Genomic DNA, 21346 nt, shown 5'->3' on the forward strand with positions numbered 1-21346 from the left:
GAAGTGAAGAGAGCTGCCTGGGGGCGCGGTGGGGAGGGGAGCTGGGGAAGAACTGTCAGGAAGTCCCCTGGAAACAGAGCTCAGGGACACATGGAAGCACAACGGAGAGTCATCACAGGGGCTGAAATAAGCTGAAATAAGCTGAGTTGGCAGAAGGAAAGGCAGCCTACGACTTTCTCAAGATGTGCAGAGAATGTTCTGCAGTGTACTTGGAAGAAAGACGTAAAACTTACCCTCAACAACTTACCCCAAAACTACCCTTAACTGGGTAGTCGTTGGTAAAATCCAGCGCTATAGACTCCTACAGGTCCCTGGGCAAGAGCGAGGCTCTTCCTTATGGCATCTCAGTGGGAACCAGCCTCTGATGGGCAAGACTGCCTTGGAAGCCCACTGCCTCCTAACCAACTCGTTCTTGTGTGGCTAGCACCGCCCAGGTTCATCGTCTAAGAGGCAGGGCCCATACTGTGTCCTTATCGGGTAACACTGAAGAGAAAGGAGACAGGGTACATGAAGCACCTTGCATGGAGCTCGTACTACCAGATCCAAAAACCTAGACACCCTCCCACCATCTTCATGCCAATAACATCCTAGCAGAGAGCCTTCAAGGAACAGGGGGCTTATCTGTGTTTTCCCATTTTAATCTAAGTTACAGCAACAACCTTTCACTACATGCTTGTTAGGCATGTGCTAATCTATTTAAACCCACCAGTATGTGAGCCTGTGAGGTGTGTGTAGTACTGGTTCACACAGGGGAGATTTATAAAGGTAAATCAGACAGACTGCTCCTCCTAAGTATCTAGGAGAGGGGACAAAGGAGTCACAAAAGCCCTCGCTAATCCACATATACCCTGTGGACCAGCAACATCAGCTCCCAAGGAGCCTGTGAGAAATGCAGAGTCTCAGGCCCCACCCCAGAGGCGCTGAATCAGAAACCACAGTTTAACAAGACCCGCAGGGGTTCATATGTACATTAAAGAAGTGCTGACATAGATTTCTAATTGCAACCAGAGGGCTCCATGAAGGTGTGTGTCAGCTGCAGGGGTATTAACACGAGAAGGAAATTGCTGGAGGAGACAGGGCTTAGGACAGTCCCAGAAGCAGAAGCACCTGACTCGATTTGGGCCTTGAGGGATGAGCAGGATTTGTCAGATGGGGAAGGCCATTCCTGCTGGTGGGAACAGTGTCCTAACATGTAGTATAAAACGTGGGGGATGAGAGCAATACTAACTGTTTGCAACCTGTATAGGGTTTGAGGGGCGGCCAAAAGGAAGAAACTGAGACAGGGACCAGGACATAAATGCCTGGCTCCCATGCAAAGAGACAGAATTCAGTCCAATTGCTTGCTGTCCATTTCTTGCTGTCCCGGGAGATCACCGTCCATGCCTCTCTGGGGGGATGAAGACGAACGCCCTCACCAAATATCACAGTGGTGGTCTGGCTCAGAGGGGAGATAAAAAGCAAGTCAGACCCATGTTTAAGAGAAGAGTGTGAGTTGAAGTGAAAGTTGGCAGAGAGGAGCAGAGTCTCAAATGCCAGTAAAGAGCTTTGCGCAGTGGCAGTATCGTAGCCAATGAGGTTTATCCGAGGCGCGATTATTGCTAATTGAAAACTTTTCTCAAATGCCAGTAAAGAGTATGAGGCAGGAGAGATCAGCCACACCAGGGAGGTACGGGTGCCGCTGTCATTCTGGTCTTGACCTTTGGGAATGATGTCCACTAAGGGGTGACCCTAATCCTGAAGGTCCTGCAAATTGGCATCTTCCATAAAGCATGGTATCTTCCCATGCCTTCCGTGGATGTGCAGCCCCCGGCTCAGTGGATGGGTCTCCCCTCCCCCAAAGTCCTGATGGCGCAGCATTGTGCCCTCAGGGACCCATGACTTTTCCCGCTGTGGACTGGCTCCTTGGCCTCTGTGCTCTGGGCTCACACACACCATGGTAGGGGTACTGTTCTTGTCTCAGTCTTTGTAAGGGACAGTGCTGGTGGCTGGATTTCTAGAAGCAGAGACGGGAAGGGGGATTCTGGTTTGTTTAGGATGAGGAGAAAGGCAGTGATGGAAGGAAGATGGAGAAGAGGAAGGCTAAGTAAGCATATGGCATCAGCAGGAGACCAGCTTCAGCCTGATCCCATGTGGAGCTCTGGAGCGTGTCTGGCACCCAGAGCAGATCTCTCTTGGAGGCAGAGGAAGCCAGCCTTTTGTACCCACCCTCTCAGTCGTTGGCCATGGGCCATGAAAGGAGGAAGTCAACGTTGGTCTGAAGTGTCCTGGCACCTGTAGGCTGGCTTGCCCCCCAACTATCAGAGTCACATTCACACACAGACTGTCGCTCAAGGCCGTGAGTGCCATGCAATGGCTGTCAGTGCAAACATCCAAAGAAGCTCGCCTGCTTCCCCACTCGAGCAGAACAACAGCCTGGCCAGAGTAAACCATCTACTCAAAGGACTGTGCTGTGCAGAACGCTGCCCGAGCCCCAGCTAACTGCAGTTGGCCCCCTAAGCTGGCTGAAACCTCCTTCCCCAGCAAGGGCTGGGGAACACAATATAGACTTTGGGGGGAAAGGATTTGCTTTGGTTCAAGGACTCTTAAAAAATCACCTACATCGGGGCGCCTGGATAGCTCAGTTGTTAAGTGTCTGCCTTCGGCTCCGGTCATGATCCCAGGGTCCTGGGATCGAGCCCCGAGTCGGGCTCCCTGCTCCACGGGAAGCCTGCTTCTCCCTCTCCCACTCCCCCTGCTTCTGTTCCTTCTCTTGCTGTGTCTCTCTCTGTCAAATAAATAAAATCTTTGAAAAAAAAAATCACCTGTATCTTTTTTTTTTTTTTTTTTAAATCCAGCAAGTCATAAGCATAGGTTGTTTATTTTGAAAAAATTGTCTGGGTATCTTGGTTGTCAGATTTCAAAAGAAGAAACACAAAACCAGAGTTTATTTAAATATGTAAAAGTCTTCATTTCTCAAGGTCTGAACGTTGGAACAACTAGGAACTTCTTTGTGACAGATGAAAAGGCACCTGACACTTTTTTAAAAAGTCTTATTTCCATTGAATACCTCATTTTTTTTTTTTTTTTAAAGATTTTATTTATTTATTTGACAGAGAGATAGCGAGAGCAGGAACGCAAGCAGGGGGAGTGGGAGAGGGAGAAGCAGGCTTCCCGCCGAGCAGGGAGCCCGATGTGGGACTCGATCCCAGGACCCTGGGATCATGACCTGAGCCGAAGGCAGACGCTTAACGACTGAGCCACCCAGGCGCCCGACTACCTCATTTTTAAAAAGAAGATTGTTATATTTAAAAGCTTACAGTAAACACACATGCGCAAGTGCGTGCTCACACACACACGCACACACACACACGCACACAAAGCTTCTCCCCCACCCCCAACTTGGCAATCAGATAACTGGGAGTTTGGTTCTTATAGACCCACAGTCACATATTCTCCAGCACCTCTCGCTCAGATGGAGTTGGTCACCATCTTTTGTGTTCCCATAATTGGAACTTTGTCACATAAGCATCATTACTACTGCCTGCAGTAACAACAACTAGTCATGGAGCATTTATTCTGTTTTGGGCATCATATCAGAAGGAGTGCATGATATTTACCATATTTGGTATTGATACTATTTGATAGTAATAATAGAAGCCGTTGCTACTATTAGCTCACTTTACAAACGCAGAAACTGAGGCAGAGAGAGTGAATGGGAGCTTGCAGAGCACAGGGAAGATGGGGAGGAAGGCCCACCAACCAGGTCTCACCATGCCTCACCATACCTTGGCTTGGTCCCCGCTTGAATCCTTTACAGGGAACCTACAGTGCAGTTCTTGGGGTTTGATTCTTCTAGGAAATGTGACATTTGTCAGGCCAGGTGTTTTATTACACAGCAGTAGTAACTGGAAAAGCCTACCCCACACACCCCCATACACACAATCCAATGATCAGAACAAATTAGGAAGTGCTTGGGATCAGAAAAGGATTCTTTATTTTATGCAAAAAGAAGGAAGTAAGGTAGAGCCAGGGGGGCATGGGTTTGAAAGCAGTCAGACTTCCCTCCAAGCTCTGCCCCACTCCTCACATGCAGTTACTGACGGCCCCCAACCCGGGCATCACTTGCTTAACCCGTAAGGTGGGATTCGTAGCCAAGTGCCTGGGTGCTGAGAAGAAAAGAGTTACATATGTACGCACACATACGTATGTGTATATACACATATTCACATGTATATGTGGCTGAGTCTTGAACAACACGGGGGTTAGGGGTGCTGACCCTCGGCACAGTAAAATATCCAAGTGTAACTTTTGATTCCCCAAAAAAGTAACTACTATTGGCCAGAAGCCTTACCAATAACAAAATATTTGATTAACACATATTTTGTATGCAATATGTATTATATACTTTATTCTCAGAATAAAGTAAATGAAGAGAAAATACTTTTACAGCACTATACTGTATTTATTGGAAAATACCCACGTGTAAGTGGACCCGCGTGGCTCAGACCCGTGTTGTTCAAGGGTCAGCTGTGTATGCGTAGCTGTGTGTGCACACGCACACAGGTGCAGGCGTGCACACACGTGTGTGTCATGCCTAATGCAGTGTTCAGCTCAGGTTCAGGCTGCAGCCAATGTACCTTCCTCTTCCTTCCACCAGAAAACAAGATTTACCACAGGTTCCCTTCAAAAAACATCCTTCTCAAATATATTTAAGATGGACAGCATTTTTAAAATATCTTTTACAAAAATAACATCTTTTGGAGGAGCACCTGCCTCCCCTGAGACCAGCCCGCTCTTCACCCGGCCTTTCAGTAAGCCCTGCCTCCTCCCCCCAGCACTGAAGGTGGGAGTCGGCAGACACACGCGTATGCCAGGCTGCAGCCTTTCCTGAGTGGGACTCAAGTGCCCTGGGGATTCTGTCCAAATGCAGATCCTGATTCAGAAGTTCCAGGCTGGAGCCTGAGATTCTGCATTCCTGACCAGCTCCAAGCTGATGGCGAGGGTGTGGCTCTGAGGACCCCTTCTGTCTGCCCTAGAAGTTTGCAGAGGTCTGCGTGATCCAGGAACCCCTGCTCTATAAATAAACGTGGCTAGGAAGAATTCCTAGTAGCTGGTTAGACATTCAGTTACTGAACTGTTGAATAGGTATTTATTGAACAGATGTGCTATAGGCCAAACATCATCCAAAACAGCTCCTTTATGATAAATAAGGTCTTTGATGATCAACCTATTAAGTAGAGGGGCTTGTAGTCATCACTATTTGGAGCCTTCCCTTGAGCATGGCCACAGAGATCTGGAGAGTTACCACAAACATGTATTTCTAAGAAATTGTGCTACTTCTAACAACTGGTAAAGTAAGAATAAACATATGTCAAAAAACACAGAGAAACATACATAAAAGAAGTCAGATGTGGACTGGCTGTAGCCTTGCAGTGGCCCTTTAAGCGGAGAACAGGGCGTCCCAGCTCAGCAGTGGGCTTTGCTGGAGGCATTTCCTCCAGGCTCCCCATGCATTGTTTGGAAGGGAAACCTAAGCACCTTCACCACCCCTGGCAGAGTTCTGCCATTCTGACTTCACCCCACAGCACGTCAGGCTAATCCAGAGACTTGCACATTGCACTGTTTATATGCGTGAGGACGCCTGTGATCTGTGTGCGTTATCTTGGTAACCATGTTTGAAGAGGAGGAAGATCCTTAAAATAACAGCCATTATCTTGGGGATTTGGCATCTGCCGAGTATTGTCTAGATCTTCACATGGTAACAATGCTAAAAGTACCAGAGAAGATAATGATCTCTGTAGTATTGCTGAGATGCTTAGCAAGGCAGAAAAGGCAAAAAGGAAGGTACTTTAGTGCCTCCTCAAAGAGCTAGTGGCCTCACATTTTGGGACTGAGGAGCAGATAGAGAGTCAGCAGAAAGGGTGTCCTCATGATAGTGAAACTCTCCTGGAAACATGCTAATTGTGCATGGAGAATAGATATAACCAGTAAGTAGGGTGGGATCTGGAAAAATTAGGGCTTCCCCAAATAAGGGGGGCAAGAGGATCAAATGCTCTCATCTACAGTTGCATGAGTTAATTAACTTCCCCACCCACTTTTGTGTGCAGTTTGGGTCTTATTGGTGGGAGTTCATGTGTGTTTCTTTTCTTTTTTTTTTTTTTGTCTGTAAAATTACCAGCTTTGTTTTTATTTATTTTTTATTATTATGTTCAATTAGCCAACATATAGTACGTCATTAGTTTTTGATGTAGTGTTCAACGATTCATTAGTTGTGTAAAACATCCAGTGCTCCTGTGTATTTCTGGCTCTAAGCTACCTCAAATCCTTTAGGGAAGTAGGCACGGACACCTTAACCAGCAGACAGAAAAGAAAAGCTCAGTGTGCCTGGGTGGCTCAGTCAGTAAGCATCTGCCTTCGGCTCAGGTCATGATCCCAGGGTTCTGGGATCAAGCCAGGCAATGGGGCTCCCTGCTTCCCCTTCTCCCTCTGCACCTACCCCCCCCAACTTGTGCTCTCTCTCTCTCACTGTGCTCTCTCAAATAAATACAAAAAAAAATACTTAAAAGGAAAAGAAAAGCACAGTTGGAGTATGTATGAAAAGAAAGAATCATTTGTATCATTTCATTTGTTCTCTGATTTCAAAGATAGTTAATGCTTATGACAGAATATTTGGTAGAAAACAGATATATAAAAATAAAAAGGAACACTACCCATAATCCTGCTACTTAAAAACAATGATAGCAACTTGAATAATCCATTTATACACACTTTCTTAAAAAATTAAGTTTCCACAAAAAAAGTTGTAAGAATCGTTCAAAGAACTCCCATATACTCTTTACAGAGATTCATCAGTTGTTTACATTTATCATTATCATTCTCTCTGACTCTCGCCTTCTCTTTGTCTAAACCATTTGAGGCTGTTATAAGACATCCTGCATACTCCCCAAATATTCTACTTGTGTTTTCTTAAGAACAAGGACATTCTCTTACACAACCACAGAACAATAATCAATATCAGATCATTTAACATTGAACAATACTACTATCAAATCTACTGGCCACACTGAGTGTTGTCAGCTGCCCAGTGATGCCCATGCTAGTCCTTTCCCCCTCCCCCAACATCCAATCCAGTACCACATGTGTTCAGTTGTCAGTTCTCTTGAGCCTCCTTGATTTGAAACAGCCCCTCAGCATGGTGTTCTTGACCTTGATGTTTTAAAAAGTAGAGGTCAGTTATTTTGAAGACTATCCTTCAGTTTGGGTTTGCCTGATGTTTCATAATGGACTGATTCAGTTTGTGCATTCTGGGCAGTAATGCCACACACATGCTTGGTGTTCCCATCAAGATACCATCTCAGATGTTACATGGCATTGGCTTGTCCCAGTCTTGCTGATTTTAGCTTCCATCCTTGGTTTACGGTGGTGTTCACCAGCTCTCTTCTCTCTGTAGTTCCTAGTTTCCCCTTTCACACACCAGTTTTTTGTTTTTGTTTTTTGTTTTTTTTAAGTAAGCTCTATGCCCAGCGTGGGGCTTGAACTCACAACCCTGAGGTCAAGAGTCTCATGCTCTACCAACTGAGCCAGCCAGTCACCCCTTTCTCACACTAATTTTTTAAAAGCAAAAATCTTAGCCATTTTGGTCTTACATTAACCAACAATGTTACCAGGACTTTAAACAATACTTTTATTTCATAAAAGATAAAGAACTTCACTTGAATCCACCAAAGATGGTAAAAGGTGTCCGGTAAAAAAAAAAAAAAAAAATATGAGGGCATTGCACCTGGGGATTTGTTCCAGTGTCCCTGGACTGCAGTAGGAGGTAAGATCTCAATTTTCCCTCTCCCATCTGATCAGGCAGCAGCAAGAGAGAGGACACACCTGAGGTCATGGAGACACCAGACGATCTCCAGCTGTCCACCAAAGTTGAAAGCATTGGTTCTCAACCTTGACCACGATCAGAATCCTCTGGAGTGCTCATGAAAACACAGCTTCCTGGGACCCCCTGTTGCTGACTCAGATTCTAGGGTGCAGAGTTTGCATTTCTAGCAAGGCCCACGGTGATGCTGATACAGCTGTTCCAGGCAATCATCCCACTTTGAGAACCACTAGTCTAGACCTCTTTAGAATGACAACTAGTAGTGTCCTGCTCAAACTGAGGATCTATCTCTCTGGGACTTGTCCTGTCCCTCAGTCTCACCTGAGAAGTCCTTGGCCATCTCAAGGTCTACTGACCTTCAGCTCCTTGTGTCACTTCCATTTGCTACTGGCTATGAAAATTACTTCACTTGAATCACTAAAAAAAAAAAAAAGATTTTTTAGGAAAATAGAAAATCCATTCCAGCTGCTCTGCTCCAAAATCATTCCCTCCTCATTTATAAGTAACCAAAGTGTTTATAAAATATGTAGACTCTGGAGTTTCAGCTCCACAGATCCTGGTTCATGCAGCCAGGGGCCCAAGCCAGAAAATCTCAGAGGCACATTACATAAACCCTACCCACGTCCCCCCCACAGATCAACTGTAGCAAATCCTGGTCTTCTTTACTAGATCTTTTCACCCAGTTTCTAGAAAAAGGTACTCAAATGTGTTAAAAATGCAGATCCCAGACCTCAGCTCCCCGCATCACCCCAGTGTTCTCAAGTCAGCAGGCCCCCCGCCTGTACTTGACCATATGCCCCAGGTGAATCTGAGAAGCATTGTTCCCCAGGAAAGTGATAGCTCCAGTCTTGGGGCTCTGCACAATGAGAGTCAATTCATCACTCAGCAAATATTGATTTTCAGCATGAATTGTTTTAGCAAAACAGAGAAGTTGGAACTTGCTGGAGTAATTGTTCCTAATGGTATGAAAACACATCTCCTAGGGCTGTTCCAGATGCTGCCTTTGAGGACCACCTCCACCCAGCTTCTAGAGGGCTGGCAGGGAAGAGAAGAGAGTGCACACATCAACTTTAAATACATGTTCTCTTACTTTGAACGTGGCCCCATGCACACTTTTCTAGCCATATTAAACCGGTTGTTCAGACACTGTCAACACTCAAAGGCCCTCCAGGGCAAACACCACCCAGAATGTAACTTACTGCCAAAGTGATGAGGAGAAACGTTCTCCTGTAAGGTAAAACCCACCGGGGTGCCATCAGCATGGGGAACAGATGGGAAAGGGGAGCCCTCTTCTCTAGGCTTGAGGTCCCTGGGTTGACCCCCACCCCCACCCTCCTGGCTTCATCTCGGCCACTTCTTCTCTTGTCTACAGAAGTCTGAGCACATCTTCAGAGTTCTCTCTCATCGTGAAGTCTTCCCAGGGGCCCCCAAGATGAGAGGGGGCCATGTTCCCTAAATCATAATGCAGTATCCAGTCTGGCCTGCATGCATTTGAAGAGTACCTTGTTTGCTTGACTGTCTCCCTCCCACAGTGGATTGTGAGCTCACAAGAGAAGACACCAGGCTTTTGTTTTTGTCCCTGTAACTTTCAAAATGCTTAGTCCAATGCTTGAGCATGCAAAAATAAACCTAGAAGGATGAATGAATGAATGAATGAATGAATGAATACCCAAGCCCTAGAAAGACAATGGAGATAGGAGGCAGGAAGCCACTGTCTGATAGTCAAGCTGTAGGGCTAGGACAACACATCAAGGAGATGAGAAAAGCCACAAGCAGGGGTATGAGGTGGGGTATGAGGTAAGAGGTCAGCTCCCATGTGTGTTTGGAGGAAGGCAGACTCAATGCTCAGTGTCTGATGCAGCACTGCTTGAGGATAAGTAGTCCCAAAGCCCGGGAAGTGGTTAACTAGTGGGCAGGGTGAGGCCTCTCCAATTACAGGACACAAGGCAGGGGAGCAGATGGGTTCAAGTACTTCCAAGGACAGAGGAAATCAGCCCCACTCCCTTCACCTCAAACTTGCCTGTTAGATGTTTGTCATTGACGTTTTCTAAACTAGAGACTAGTGCTGACCGAGTGTGCACAATTGACCCTTTCTTACCCTCTGCCTTGTCTTGTTTTGTTTTGTTTTGCTTTTTAAGTAGGGTCCACACCCAGTGTGAAGCCCAAAATGGAGCTTGAACTCACAACCCTGAGGTCAAGACCTGAGCCAAGATCTACTAGAGTCAGACGCTTAACCGATGCAGCCACCCAGGCGCCCCTTATCCTCTGCTTTGTCTTGAACAAGCTTTAATCGGGTTTCTCTCTTTGGATTTCTCTTTCTTTTCATGATGGGAGAATAATTACAATGTAGATAAGCCCATGAAGTATCATGCAGGATGAAAATTCATTTGACACCAAAGTATACATTCACGAGCTCAGAGCCTTGTTTCCTGAGAGGCTGGTGATTAGGAAACTGGAAGGATTCCACCGATAAAGATCAAAAGGAGGAAGGCCATGAAGAGGAGCACCCAACTGCCCGTTCCGACCCCTCCATCCACATTTAGCAGAACAGGCCTGGGAGCAGCCTTGCAGGACAGCTTCTCACTGGTGGGTCCGGTGGAGACCACACTTCTGCTTTCCAGAACTCCATGCCTCCCCCCCACCATAATCCCTTTTCAATGGACTGCATTTTCTCTGGCTGCTGGATTGGTTTTGCAATTGCTTTTCTGTTTTTCTGGGTAGGATTTACATAAACAGCACATTTCAGTGGCAATACAAATGATTTTGACATCTTCCAAAGAGCAAAACCCAGCAAGCCATCAGCCAAAAAAAGAGCTGTCAAGATTTCCTCTGAACACACACAGCAGGGCGGCACAATCCAATTTTTTGAATATTCAGAAAATGCAGACTGTATAATTAAATGACTTTATTATGGTGACTGTTTTCTGCTGAAGTTATTTGAGTCATGTTTGATGACTCTCTTTACTGTAAGTGATTTAGAAGACTTCCAAAGAATCTGCTGCTGCTAACGATGGCAACACCAGTTATGCAATAAATGTTCGTTAGATGAGTCTTTACTAAAGCTGTGTCCCTGCCCTCACCCTATGAAGATCTGCCCCTCTTGCCCACCTATGAAGGTGGGCAAAGTGTTGGTACCAACTGACCCTGCCTGCTGGCCGCAGCTCAGTGATCCAGAACGGGGTACGGACCCAAGCTGGACCAAACAGATTCACTTCCCTGGTAATCTGAATGGGGACCACTGAGAATGATTTATTTAGAAAGTAAAATTTGGGGGCTGGGGCAGCTTGGAGCCACATGCAAACAGCAAGCTCTCTGCTACATACCAAGAGGGTATCCATGAAGAGAGTGGTAGAGGCGACACGCTGTGGGGTTTCCACTGCGCCCCATGCGAAGAGAGACAATCCATCCCAGTCTCTCTCATCTCTGCACATCCTGTGTGCTCAGGCCTTTGCCCTGAACTATTTTCCCAAGGCTGTTTGTACGGCAAAAGCCTTAGGAGACAGCGATAATGCCTCGTTGGGGCAAAAGACAGATTTGTCTCCCGATCAGGATAATAAAGATAATATCTCCCTTTGGAGCAAAGGTGAAGCAGCCTTGCTACCTCTCTTTTTTTTTTTTTTTTTTTTTAATATTTTATTTATTTATTTGACAGAGAGAGACACAGAGAGAGAGGGAACACAAGCAGGAAGAGTGGGAGAGGGAGAAGCAGGCTTCCTGCTGAGCAGAGAGCCGGATGCGGGGCTCGATTGGGGGCTTGATCCCAAGACCCTGGGATCATGACCTGAGCCCAAGGCAGACGCTTAATGACTGAGCCACCCAGATGCCCCAATACCTCTCTTTATAAGAGTAGGATTCTTTAAACTCAGAATTCTTCAGCTCTGATGCAAACCTCCATGAATTGTGCGTGTGCAGCATCCACGTGGGCCCACCTCCCTGGCACCTTCTTGAGCTGGGGGCCAGGGGGCAGGGGAGAGGAGGGGGGCAATGTCAACAGGAAAGCCACACCCCTGCTGAACCCTGAGAGATGAAGTCCATGTCCCTGGGCCAGGACTTGAACCAGCTTCCAGGAGACTGTGGTCGTCGGCTAACTAGTTAACTTTCAAGTAGGGTCAATCTTCAACCTTTCGGAGATCTTGACAAAGCATTAAGAAGCAGATGACTGATTGAGATGCTACTTCTGCACCAGACAGTGACAGGTGGAGCGTGGTGTACCAACAGAGCAAAACTCGAGAAGCTTAGAATCTATCTAGGAGTCACTCTTAGGATGAACTCTTTTAGCTTCCAGGGAGATTTTCAGGAAATTTTATCATGAGTCTATTTCTAAATATACGCATTATAACCTGAACACTGGGAAGGCAGTGTTCTATGTATTGATTCCTATGTCATTCAGTTGTGAGAGGATGTGAATTTCCAAAATTGGCGTAGGGGCAGAAACATTTTTCAACTGCTTCTCAAATCCTCCTGGAAAGGTGGGAGGAGAACCAGAATGACTACTTCTTCCCATGGTAAGTAAAATGTTTAGGGAGAGAATGTCCAAATTAATCACCTGCTCCTGTGGCAATGATTACAATGGTAAGTGCTGTGAATATATAAGGTTCAAGATCCCAAGGTAAGCATTATATGGATGCTACATGAGTCTGCTGTTTTGAACAGTCTGGCACACGGTAAGGGCGACATAAATGTCTGCTAGCATCAGTACCACATGATCTCATATAATGAGGTAAGAACTCTGTGTTCATGTCTTAGAGATAAGAAAAGCAGGCTTAGAAAGGTCAGTGATTGGCCCAAGGATAAGGGCTAGAGTGTTTCTGATTGCAAGTAAGAGAAAATACATCTGAAAGCACTAAAACAACAAGAACATACATCACTTCACATAAAAAGTTCAGTGGGGGCAGTGCCAGAGTTGGCTGTCCCATCAGCTCTCAACTATTACCAAGGACCCTAGTTCCTTCCTGCTCCCTGCCCTACCATCTTCGACATACTGGCTTTCATACTGGATAAGCTTTCCACCTCACAGTCACAAAGTGGCTGCAGCCCCCCTAAGCATTATATTCCTGCCAGACAATAGCCAGACCTTCCCCAGAAACTACCCCTGTAACTTCAATAATTTCCCTCATGTCTTTGGCCAGAGTTAGTGCATATGCCTACTCCCAAAGAAATCACAGATTCTGGGGAGGGAACCAACTTGAGCACCTGAGTGCATTTAAAGTGCAGCCTTAAACAAAATCAGAGACTTACCCACAAGGAAGAGGAGGCAGTGGAGTTTGGGAGGCAGGCAACACGGCTGAAACTTTGTCAAAGCCAGACTGGAACTCTGGTAACTAAAGGCCCTACTCTTAACCTCTACTGCTATAATTTCCACTACAGTGGATTGTTCTCGATTTCCACTGTTCAGCATGGTGGCCACATGTGACTGTTGAACACCTGAAATACAGTTAATGTGACTAAGGCAATTAATTTATTTTTTTTTTTAGGTTAATTCAAAGAGCCACTTGGGTCTCGTGGCTATGGCCCAGACCAAGCAGGAACAGCATGTTAATAGCATTGCCTGTGGCATCCGATAGGGTCTAATGCTAGAAATACCATGCGAGACACAAATGTAACTTAAAATTTCCAATAGTCACATCAAAAAAGGTGAAAAAGACACAGGTAAGGGGCCTCTGGGTGGCTCAGTCGTTAAGTGTCTGCCTTTGGCTCAGGTCATGGTCCCAGGGTCCTGGGATCAAGCCCCGCTTCGGGCTCCCTGCTCCACGGGAAGCCTGCTTCTCCCTCTCCCACTCCCCCTGCTTGTGTTCCCTCTCTCGCTGGGTCTGTCTCTGTCAAATAAATAAATAAAATATTAAAAAAAAAAAAAAACAGCTAAAATTCATTTTATAATATGCTCAATTTTACCTCAATATCCAAAAGAGTATCACTTCAACATATAACCAATTTAAAAAAAGATGTTTCCCATTCTTTTGTTCACTCTAAGTCTTTGAGATCTGATGTGTATTTTACACTTACAGCACATCTCGACATTTCAAGCGTTCAGGAGCCATGTGGCTAGGTCGTCTGGAGATTTCAGAGCATCCAAGTCAAATTATCTTTCCTGATACTGGTTCACCACTCTGGGAAGTGGGCCAGACAAGAAAGTGAGGCTCAGAAAGGCTAGGCCAGCAGTTCTCAGACTCAAGTGTCATCACAGTTTCCTAGAGGGCTGGTGAGCAGTGTGGCTGGTCCCCACCTTCCATGTTTGGGATTCAGCAGGTCCAGGATGGGCACTTCTAACAGGTGGTGTGGGTGCTGCCTGCCTGGGAACACACTAGAAGCAGGGGAACCCTAAAGGAGCTGCCCATGCTCATACCTGTCGGGAGCAGAGGGTGCAAGATGAAACCCATGTTTTGTCTTCCAGCTCATTTTCTTCTACACACAGAACGATGAGGCCAGGATGCTGGGACAGTCGAAAACAACTCCAGAGAACAGAACGACGCTCCATTTCCTCACTCCAGATGGTTGACAGCAGAGTCTGGATACACGATCAGGATATTGCATGAACACTGTTCCTGTCCCAGACCTGTGTTTTTTTCATGCTGACTTTCTGCTTATCTCACATGATTTTTGGTTCACTTTTCTTTCAAGGAAATCCTTTAATATCTAATAAACTCTTAAAGGAAATCCTCGACCTCATATTTAAAGCCTTTGGGGTGGAGCGGGGCTGCATCATCATCACACTGTCCACATCACTAGAGTTCTGATGGGAATCTGAAGAAGAGGCGATTATGTAAATCACTTCTGACAATGCCATGCACTCAGGCCCTGGTAAATTATGCTTTAATATACTCAGCAGAAGCTATCAAAGCCAAGCCGAGGTGCTGAGAGCACTTGAGATGATTTTCTAATCAGCAGGTGACAACAGAAGTGGCTCTCGGGACAACAGTCCTCACACTGCTGAGGGTCAACCCTCTCCTTCGTGCACGGCTATTTGCAGAAGAAGCTATTCTCGAAGACCTGTGGCCCAGATGCTTGGAGCCCAGATGACCCTGGCCTGAGGAGCACATCTGAAGAATGGAAATAGACGAGATAATCACATTTCCGACAAAGGAGCAGTTCCCTCTGGCTTGGGGGAGGGGCTGTGAGGCCCCTGCTCCACTCTCTCTGCCCTCACTCAGCCAGGGAAACTCCACCAGCCCCCCAGCAGCTGGGGCCAGCTGGACCCATGGGCCGCCCTGTCACCACCTGGGGAAGGACACTCAGACCCAGCCTAGCCCCAGCTCTGCACTGCTTATAAAAAGGCGCAGGGGAGCAATTTGCGCCTGATGTCAGACATTTGATCAACAGACCCAAAACAGGCCCCCTATATATACATCCTACAGCAAAGGGACAGGGGAGCTGAAGGACAGCTTATAAATGGACTTTGTCCCCCTCCCCCACCACTTTTACTCAGCCTGAATGTTTCACTTTGTTTTCTCTCCCAGTGGAGATATGTGGCTGGTCCCCCTTCAGTGGCATATTTAGTGCCTTGGGAGAGCACAACTGTAGGGCCCCAACCACCCCAGCCTCTTCCCACCTGGGGTCTAGCAGGTTGCCCCTCACCCTTCTTGAGCTCTCTGTTTCTCCGAGCAGAGGGGTCTCAGTTTGGTTTCCTGGATGTTTCTCTTGGCCTCTCCCTTCAGCCACCCTGGAGGCACAGTGATTTCCACACACTGTGGCCCCCAGGCTTCCTGCCTCTTGTAATTCCATTTAAGTGAGTGTTGCATCAGTATGCTTTAGAATTATCTGGAGAACCTTCAGAATATTCAGGAGTGATGCCTGCTCCTTCCAGCTCACTGAGTCTGAGAGAGGGGGTCTTCTGCTTGATGTCAGCATGTTTGGGGCCAAACCAGTGTGCCCAGGAGCTTTGAGCTAGCAAGCATCAGAGCCTTCGGATGGAGTACTACTAATAATAAACATATATAGTGCTTATCAGTGCCAGACCCTGTTGTAACTGCTTCATGTATGTCAACTTGTCCAATCCGCACAACAGCTCATCTGTGGTGGGACTAGGATTAAAACCACTTTACAGGGGAGGAAGTGAAGGCCCAGAGAGGTTGAGTAACTTGGCCAACATCATGTATCTGATAAGCAATGAGCTGGGATGCCGATCAAAGCAGTCACATTATACTATGTTGCCTCCAAAAATGCCTGTTGTTCAAAACTTACCTCCTGCCCCCCACACTGTCAGCTCAAACAAAACTCCAAGTAACTCGGCCTCGTGACTTTCTTGACTTTGAGGAAGAACCTCCATATCAGACCTGAATTTCCCAACCTCCTGTTCTTCTAGTCCATGAGATTTTTATCATTATGATGATGCTGCGGTGAAGGCAGTGATTCTCGGTATCAACTCAACTTTGTTTTCATCATTATAGCAATTTTTCAAAAGCTAAGATACTCTCGCCAATCCCGACCCCGGCCAGGGGTTTGAGGCCTGATGGAACTTGAGGGCAAAGTAGGGAAATGGGATGGGCAGAAGAATGTCCATCTCAGGAAAAGCTGAAGGTGACCTAGGGACACGTGTCCCTCCCCGGGGCCATCTCAGGAGGGGGTTCAGCACTGTGCATGCTCATTCTCTAAAGAGTTCAGTTGCTTGAGTGGTACACATCTCAAATGCTTCTCTGATGCCTCCCTAAATATACAAGTCTGGGGACAGTATTTTTAAAAATGGAATGATTCCCTGCTCCTGGCCTTGGACACAGATACATTTCAGTTTAATCTTCAACATCTCCTGGCTTTGTCAGTGAAATGCATACCTCACCTTCATCACCGCAAAACCCTTTCCCAATGATGCTCTGGAGAGAGGTGTGATAGCCCTTATAAATTAATCTGGTGCTTCACAAACTTTATTTTCTGCCACTTAATGTGGTAATTCAAAAATTAAAGTGGAGAGTTCCCCATAATTAAAGGATCCATGTCGTGGTTTGCCTGGAAGAGTCAGGGGTTATGCTGAGGCTCAGCATAATTGCTAATAGAGCTTCTTTTCACTCCCAAGAGAATCTGATTTGAGCATCACCCATCATCAAGATGTGAGTTAGAGCAGAATAAAGGTCAGGCTGTGTCAGCAAAGCTTGTTCTGTTTGGGTCATTTGCACAAAGTTGGGATAGAAGTAATGCTCTTCCCATGTGACTAAGGACTGTTTTCAATACAGGTTAGATATAAAAATACTGTCAATAGAAACTGATTCATCTGACAACAAAAACTATAATAATAATTCATGGGGAAGGGTATGGGGGACCTCCACCATGTCCTTCACTTTTTGCTCTCTGAAAGCAGCCAATCAGTGGACAGTGTGGGGCCAAGTGGGAGGAGGCAGACCTCCTCTTTAGTCTCACCACCCAGGGAGGGGTAGAAAAATAAATACCCTGGATAACCCATACTCACTGAGTGCTGACGATGGCTAGGTACTCCCCCAGTCCCTGTAGGTATGCCATTGTGATGGCTCCTCATGGTGCCTTACCAAATAGTTACTACCATAATACTCACTTTCCAGATGTGGAAACTGAGGCACAAAGAGACAGAGGAATTTGCCCAAGGCTGCGTATCTGGGAGGAGCGGAAGCTGGATTTGAACCAGGCAGTCCAGTTTCAAGGCCTACCTACCCTGCGTGTGCCAGGAATGCACTGGAGTGTCCGCTCTGCTTCCCGCTGCACCAGTCCTGGCCCAAACATGTAGCTCTGGCTTGTGCTGTTGCCAATGCTCCAAAGGCTCCTTGTGTGGACCTCACAGACCTACACTCCCAGGCCATCCTGTGTCAGTCAGTGGTCAAGGAGCCATGCAGACCCCGACTCTGACCCAGACAGCTGACTTACACACATTCCCTGAATGACAAAGTCACCATCTCTTTCCCTGTAAGAGTCTCTCCCTTAGAGACAATGAGGAAAACGGGGAGCAGAGGAAAGGACAGACCAATTTAAGGAGTGTCCATAAAGAGGAGGGCTGCTAAGACAACTCTTTTGTTATTTATTTTATTTTTATTTTTTCAAGACAAATCTTTTAAAGGAACCATTTGGGTGGCAGAAACTGGGGACAGAGATTAGGCTCAGCCACTCTGTTGCACAGGTGCTTATCACATGTGCTCCGCCCCCCTCCAAAAAAATCCTGGGTGAGTAGCAGTCAGAAGGCTCCAGGCCCTCTGAAAGGTCACCTCCAGCTGGCCTCAAGCATCCTGCCGCCTTCCCCTTGGCAGCAGCTCCAGCCACGCAGCATAGGAGCTAGGACCTAACCCCCAGCGGCCTGCAGCAATTTCCAGATGCACCAAAGGCTGTTCAGGACCGTCCTGAAGGGAGTCTCAAGGAGGCCACTGCCCTGCAGAGCAGTTCCAAAAGGCCAGCATTACTATGCGGATAATCTTCCGAGGCAAATCCCCACTTCACTAATTCTGCTGTGCCCCGCGTGGACTAGTAGGGACAGGGTTGTGGGGCTGCCTGCTGGGTCCTCACACCGGGACTGTCTAGTCCAGGATCATCTAGTCCAGGGGTGTCAATTGGCACTTTCTGGAGTTTGGGGGGAGGAGGAAATACAGTTTGGAACACCGACCTTTCCTGACCACCCTACCCCAGGCACATTTCAGAGACCGCAGTGGAGATGCCTCCGAAGACAGCAGGCTCCGCGTAGGTTTCGCGCGTCTGGCTCTGTGGCGAGCTGCCTGAGTCTGCGAGGCCCAGCGCAACGGGCACCGGACACAGAGGCTGGCCTTCTTTTGTGGCATCTCTGCCTCCGCGCGTGTGCACCTCCGTTCCTGGCGCCCACCCTACCCCCACCCCACCGAAATCTCGCTAAAAAGGTCCCGGGATTTGTGGTTGCGGGGAGTGCGGGGGCGGGGGGAGGGAGCGAAGGGGACCCTGTAGACCTGCAATTCACGGGGACGCCTATAGGAGGTTCAGGTTCCACCTCAATGACGTGAGTTTAAAGATGGGACAGCCCCTGCAGGTCTTCAAGAGGATCACAGGGGCAGGGGGGACGGGGTGGAGTGGGGGTGAATGTCAAGCGCCCGGCAACTGGCTCCGCACTCCCCTGCCACCCCGAGCGCCGCGTCATCCAAACGGAGGACTCGGGGACCCCCAGCCTCGCGGCTGCAGAGGACAGAACAGAGGAGTGGACGGCAACCGGCCGGAGAAGACGGATCTGAGGTGAGGCGCAGCCGAGGCGGGAGGCTCGGGAGGGCCCGGGAGGACCTTGGGGCGGGGGGAGGCTGGATCCCGGGGCTGGGGGCCTGGACGGTCGCTCTGCGGGGGGCGCGGAGGTGGGCAAACGGGGCGGGACACGCGGGCTCCGGGACTGGGGCGCGGAGGGCGCGCGGCGCGGGATTGGCGGGCGCTCCCCGCGGGGCCCGCCGCCGGCTCTTCAGGCGGATCAGGGAGAAGCGCACGCGTCTGCGCCGGAGCCCCCGGCCGCGTCTTCTCCGCCGCGCTCCTGCCGATCTGCGCGGGCACCCCTGGGCATGAGCGCTTCCCCGACGCTGCCCCCCGGGGGCGAGGAAGAGCTCCAGACTGCCTGGTCCCCAGCGGTCAACGCCAGCTGCACCCCGGCCGGGGAGGAGGAAGCGGCGGCGGGGAGGCGGGACGCGGGGGCAGCGGGCATGGTCGCCATCCAGTGCATCTACGTGCTGATGTGCCTGGTGGGCCTGGTGGGCAACGCCCTGGTCATCTTCGTGATCCTCCGCTACGCCAAGATGAAGACGGCCACTAACATCTACCTGCTCAACCTGGCCATCGCGGATGAGCTCTTCATGCTGAACGTGCCCTTCGTGCCCTCGTCGGCCACCCTGCACGACTGGCCCTTCGGGTCCGTGCTGTGCCGCGCGGTGCTCTGTGTGGACGGCCTCAACATGTTCACCAGCGTCTTCTGTCTGACCGTGCTCAGCGTGGACCGCTACGTCGCCGTGGTGCACCCTCTGCGCGCCGCCACCTACCTGAGGCCCAGCGTGGCCAAGTTGATCAACTTGGGCGTGTGGCTGGCGTCCTTGCTGGTCACCCTGCCCATCGCCATCTTCGCAGATACCAGGCCAGCTCGGGGTGGCCAGGCCGTGGCCTGCAACCTGCATTGGCCGCACCCGGCCTGGTCGGCGGTCTTTGTGGTCTATACTTTCCTGCTGGGCTTCCTGCTGCCCGTTCTGGCCATCGTCCTGTGCTACCTGCTTATCGTGGGCAAGATGCGGGCGGTGGCACTCCGGGCCGGCTGGCAGTGGCGGAAGCGCTTGGAAAAGAAGATCACACGGCTGGTGCTGATGGTGGTAGCCGTCTTTGTGCTCTGCTGGATGCCCTTCTATGTGGTGCAGCTGCTGAACCTGTTTGTGACCAGCCTTGATGCCATGGTCAACCATGTGTCCCTCATCCTCAGCTACGCCAACAGCTGCGCCAACCCCATCCTCTGTGGCTTCCTATCCGACAACTTCTGCCCATCCTTCCAGCGTGTTCTCTGCCTGCAGTGCTGCCTCCTGGATGCACCTGGCGGTCCTGAGGACGAGCCCCTGGACTACTACGCCACTGCCCTCAAGAGCAGAGGTGGGGCAGGGTGGATATGCCCCCCACTCCCCTGCCAGCAGGGGCCCTTGCAACCAGAACCCAGCCGCAAGCAGGTCCCCCTCACCAGGACCACCACCTTCTGAAGAGCCCTTTCACCTCCTCCCCAGCCTGGCCACCGCAAAGGGGTCTGCTCCACCCTTACCTGCCAGCACACTGCCTGCCCCGATGCTCCCCTAAGAGCCACCGCCTGTTCCCACCACAGTCACCTTTTTCCAGCAGTCTGTGTGCTAACCCCAAGAGCATCAAAGCTCCTTTGTTTTCTCCCATCCCCAGGACTCTGGGTTCCAGGAGGACGCCTCCATGGGGGTAGGACTCCTCTGAGCACTGGTCTATAATGTTAATCATCCCTGGACCTCTGACTGTTTTCCTAGGGGTGGGAGGCAGGGGCATGCCAGGGAGGAATGGCCATCTGCCTGTGCCTTGTTACAGAACCTCTGCCCAGGAGAGGACTGTCCAGAGGGTGGAGGCAGCCAGTGCCCTTGCTCTCTGCCGACTCTTTGGCTGTGGTGGGGACATCGCATGTTCAATACGAGAAGGGAGGAAGGAAGAAGTCTCCAGGCACACTCCCTTTGCTTCCGTTCCTGGGCTCTCCTCTAACTGAAATTTATGCATGACAGTCTGGGGCACCAGCTTTTTCACCCCCCAGGCCCAGTGCCTGCTTGCAGTCACGAGTGTCACTCCGGTTGTCTTGGGCTAGCAGCAGGCTTCCTGTGAGTAGAAAATGTTTGGAGAGTCGTAATGTGGGATTTGTTATGAGGCACAAAACCAGGTCAGTAATAAAAAAGCAGAAAGGATAAATCTCATCTAGCTCCTATGATGTGATTTTTTGCCTCGACTCTTTGGCATGGGAGCACAAGACCTCATTAAATCGGCAGTTTATATCACAGTGGTGAGTGGGAGGGGAGTCAGGGGGAGGGGAAAGGAGACCAGAGAAAGCAGATGGAAATCAGCCCA

At 49.0% G+C, this 21346-nt stretch overlaps 1 protein-coding gene and 1 pseudogene across 1 annotated transcript; both read left to right on the forward strand.

Annotated features, from left to right (window-relative positions):
• Nucleotides 1-1541: 1541 nt before the first annotated feature.
• On the forward strand, nt 1542-1625 carry LOC116642092 (annotated as a pseudogene).
• A 17633-nt stretch (nt 1626-19258) lies between these two features.
• Nucleotides 19259-20535, forward strand: SSTR4 (somatostatin receptor 4). Its single transcript, XM_032419754.1, has one exon. It carries the CDS (start codon nt 19309-19311, stop codon nt 20473-20475), a length of 1167 nt encoding a protein of 388 aa, XP_032275645.1. The 5' UTR covers nt 19259-19308; the 3' UTR covers nt 20476-20535.
• Nucleotides 20536-21346: the final 811 nt, after the last annotated feature.

This window comes from Phoca vitulina, unplaced genomic scaffold (genome assembly GCF_004348235.1).
Source record: "Phoca vitulina isolate PV1807 unplaced genomic scaffold, GSC_HSeal_1.0 scaffold22, whole genome shotgun sequence".
NCBI classification, from domain to species: domain Eukaryota; kingdom Metazoa; phylum Chordata; class Mammalia; order Carnivora; family Phocidae; genus Phoca; species Phoca vitulina.

Coding starts and splice junctions, on each gene's coding strand:
- SSTR4 (XM_032419754.1), top strand. CDS start 19,309: ATGAGCGCTTCCCCGACGCTGCCCCCCGGGGGCGAGGAAGAGCTCCAG.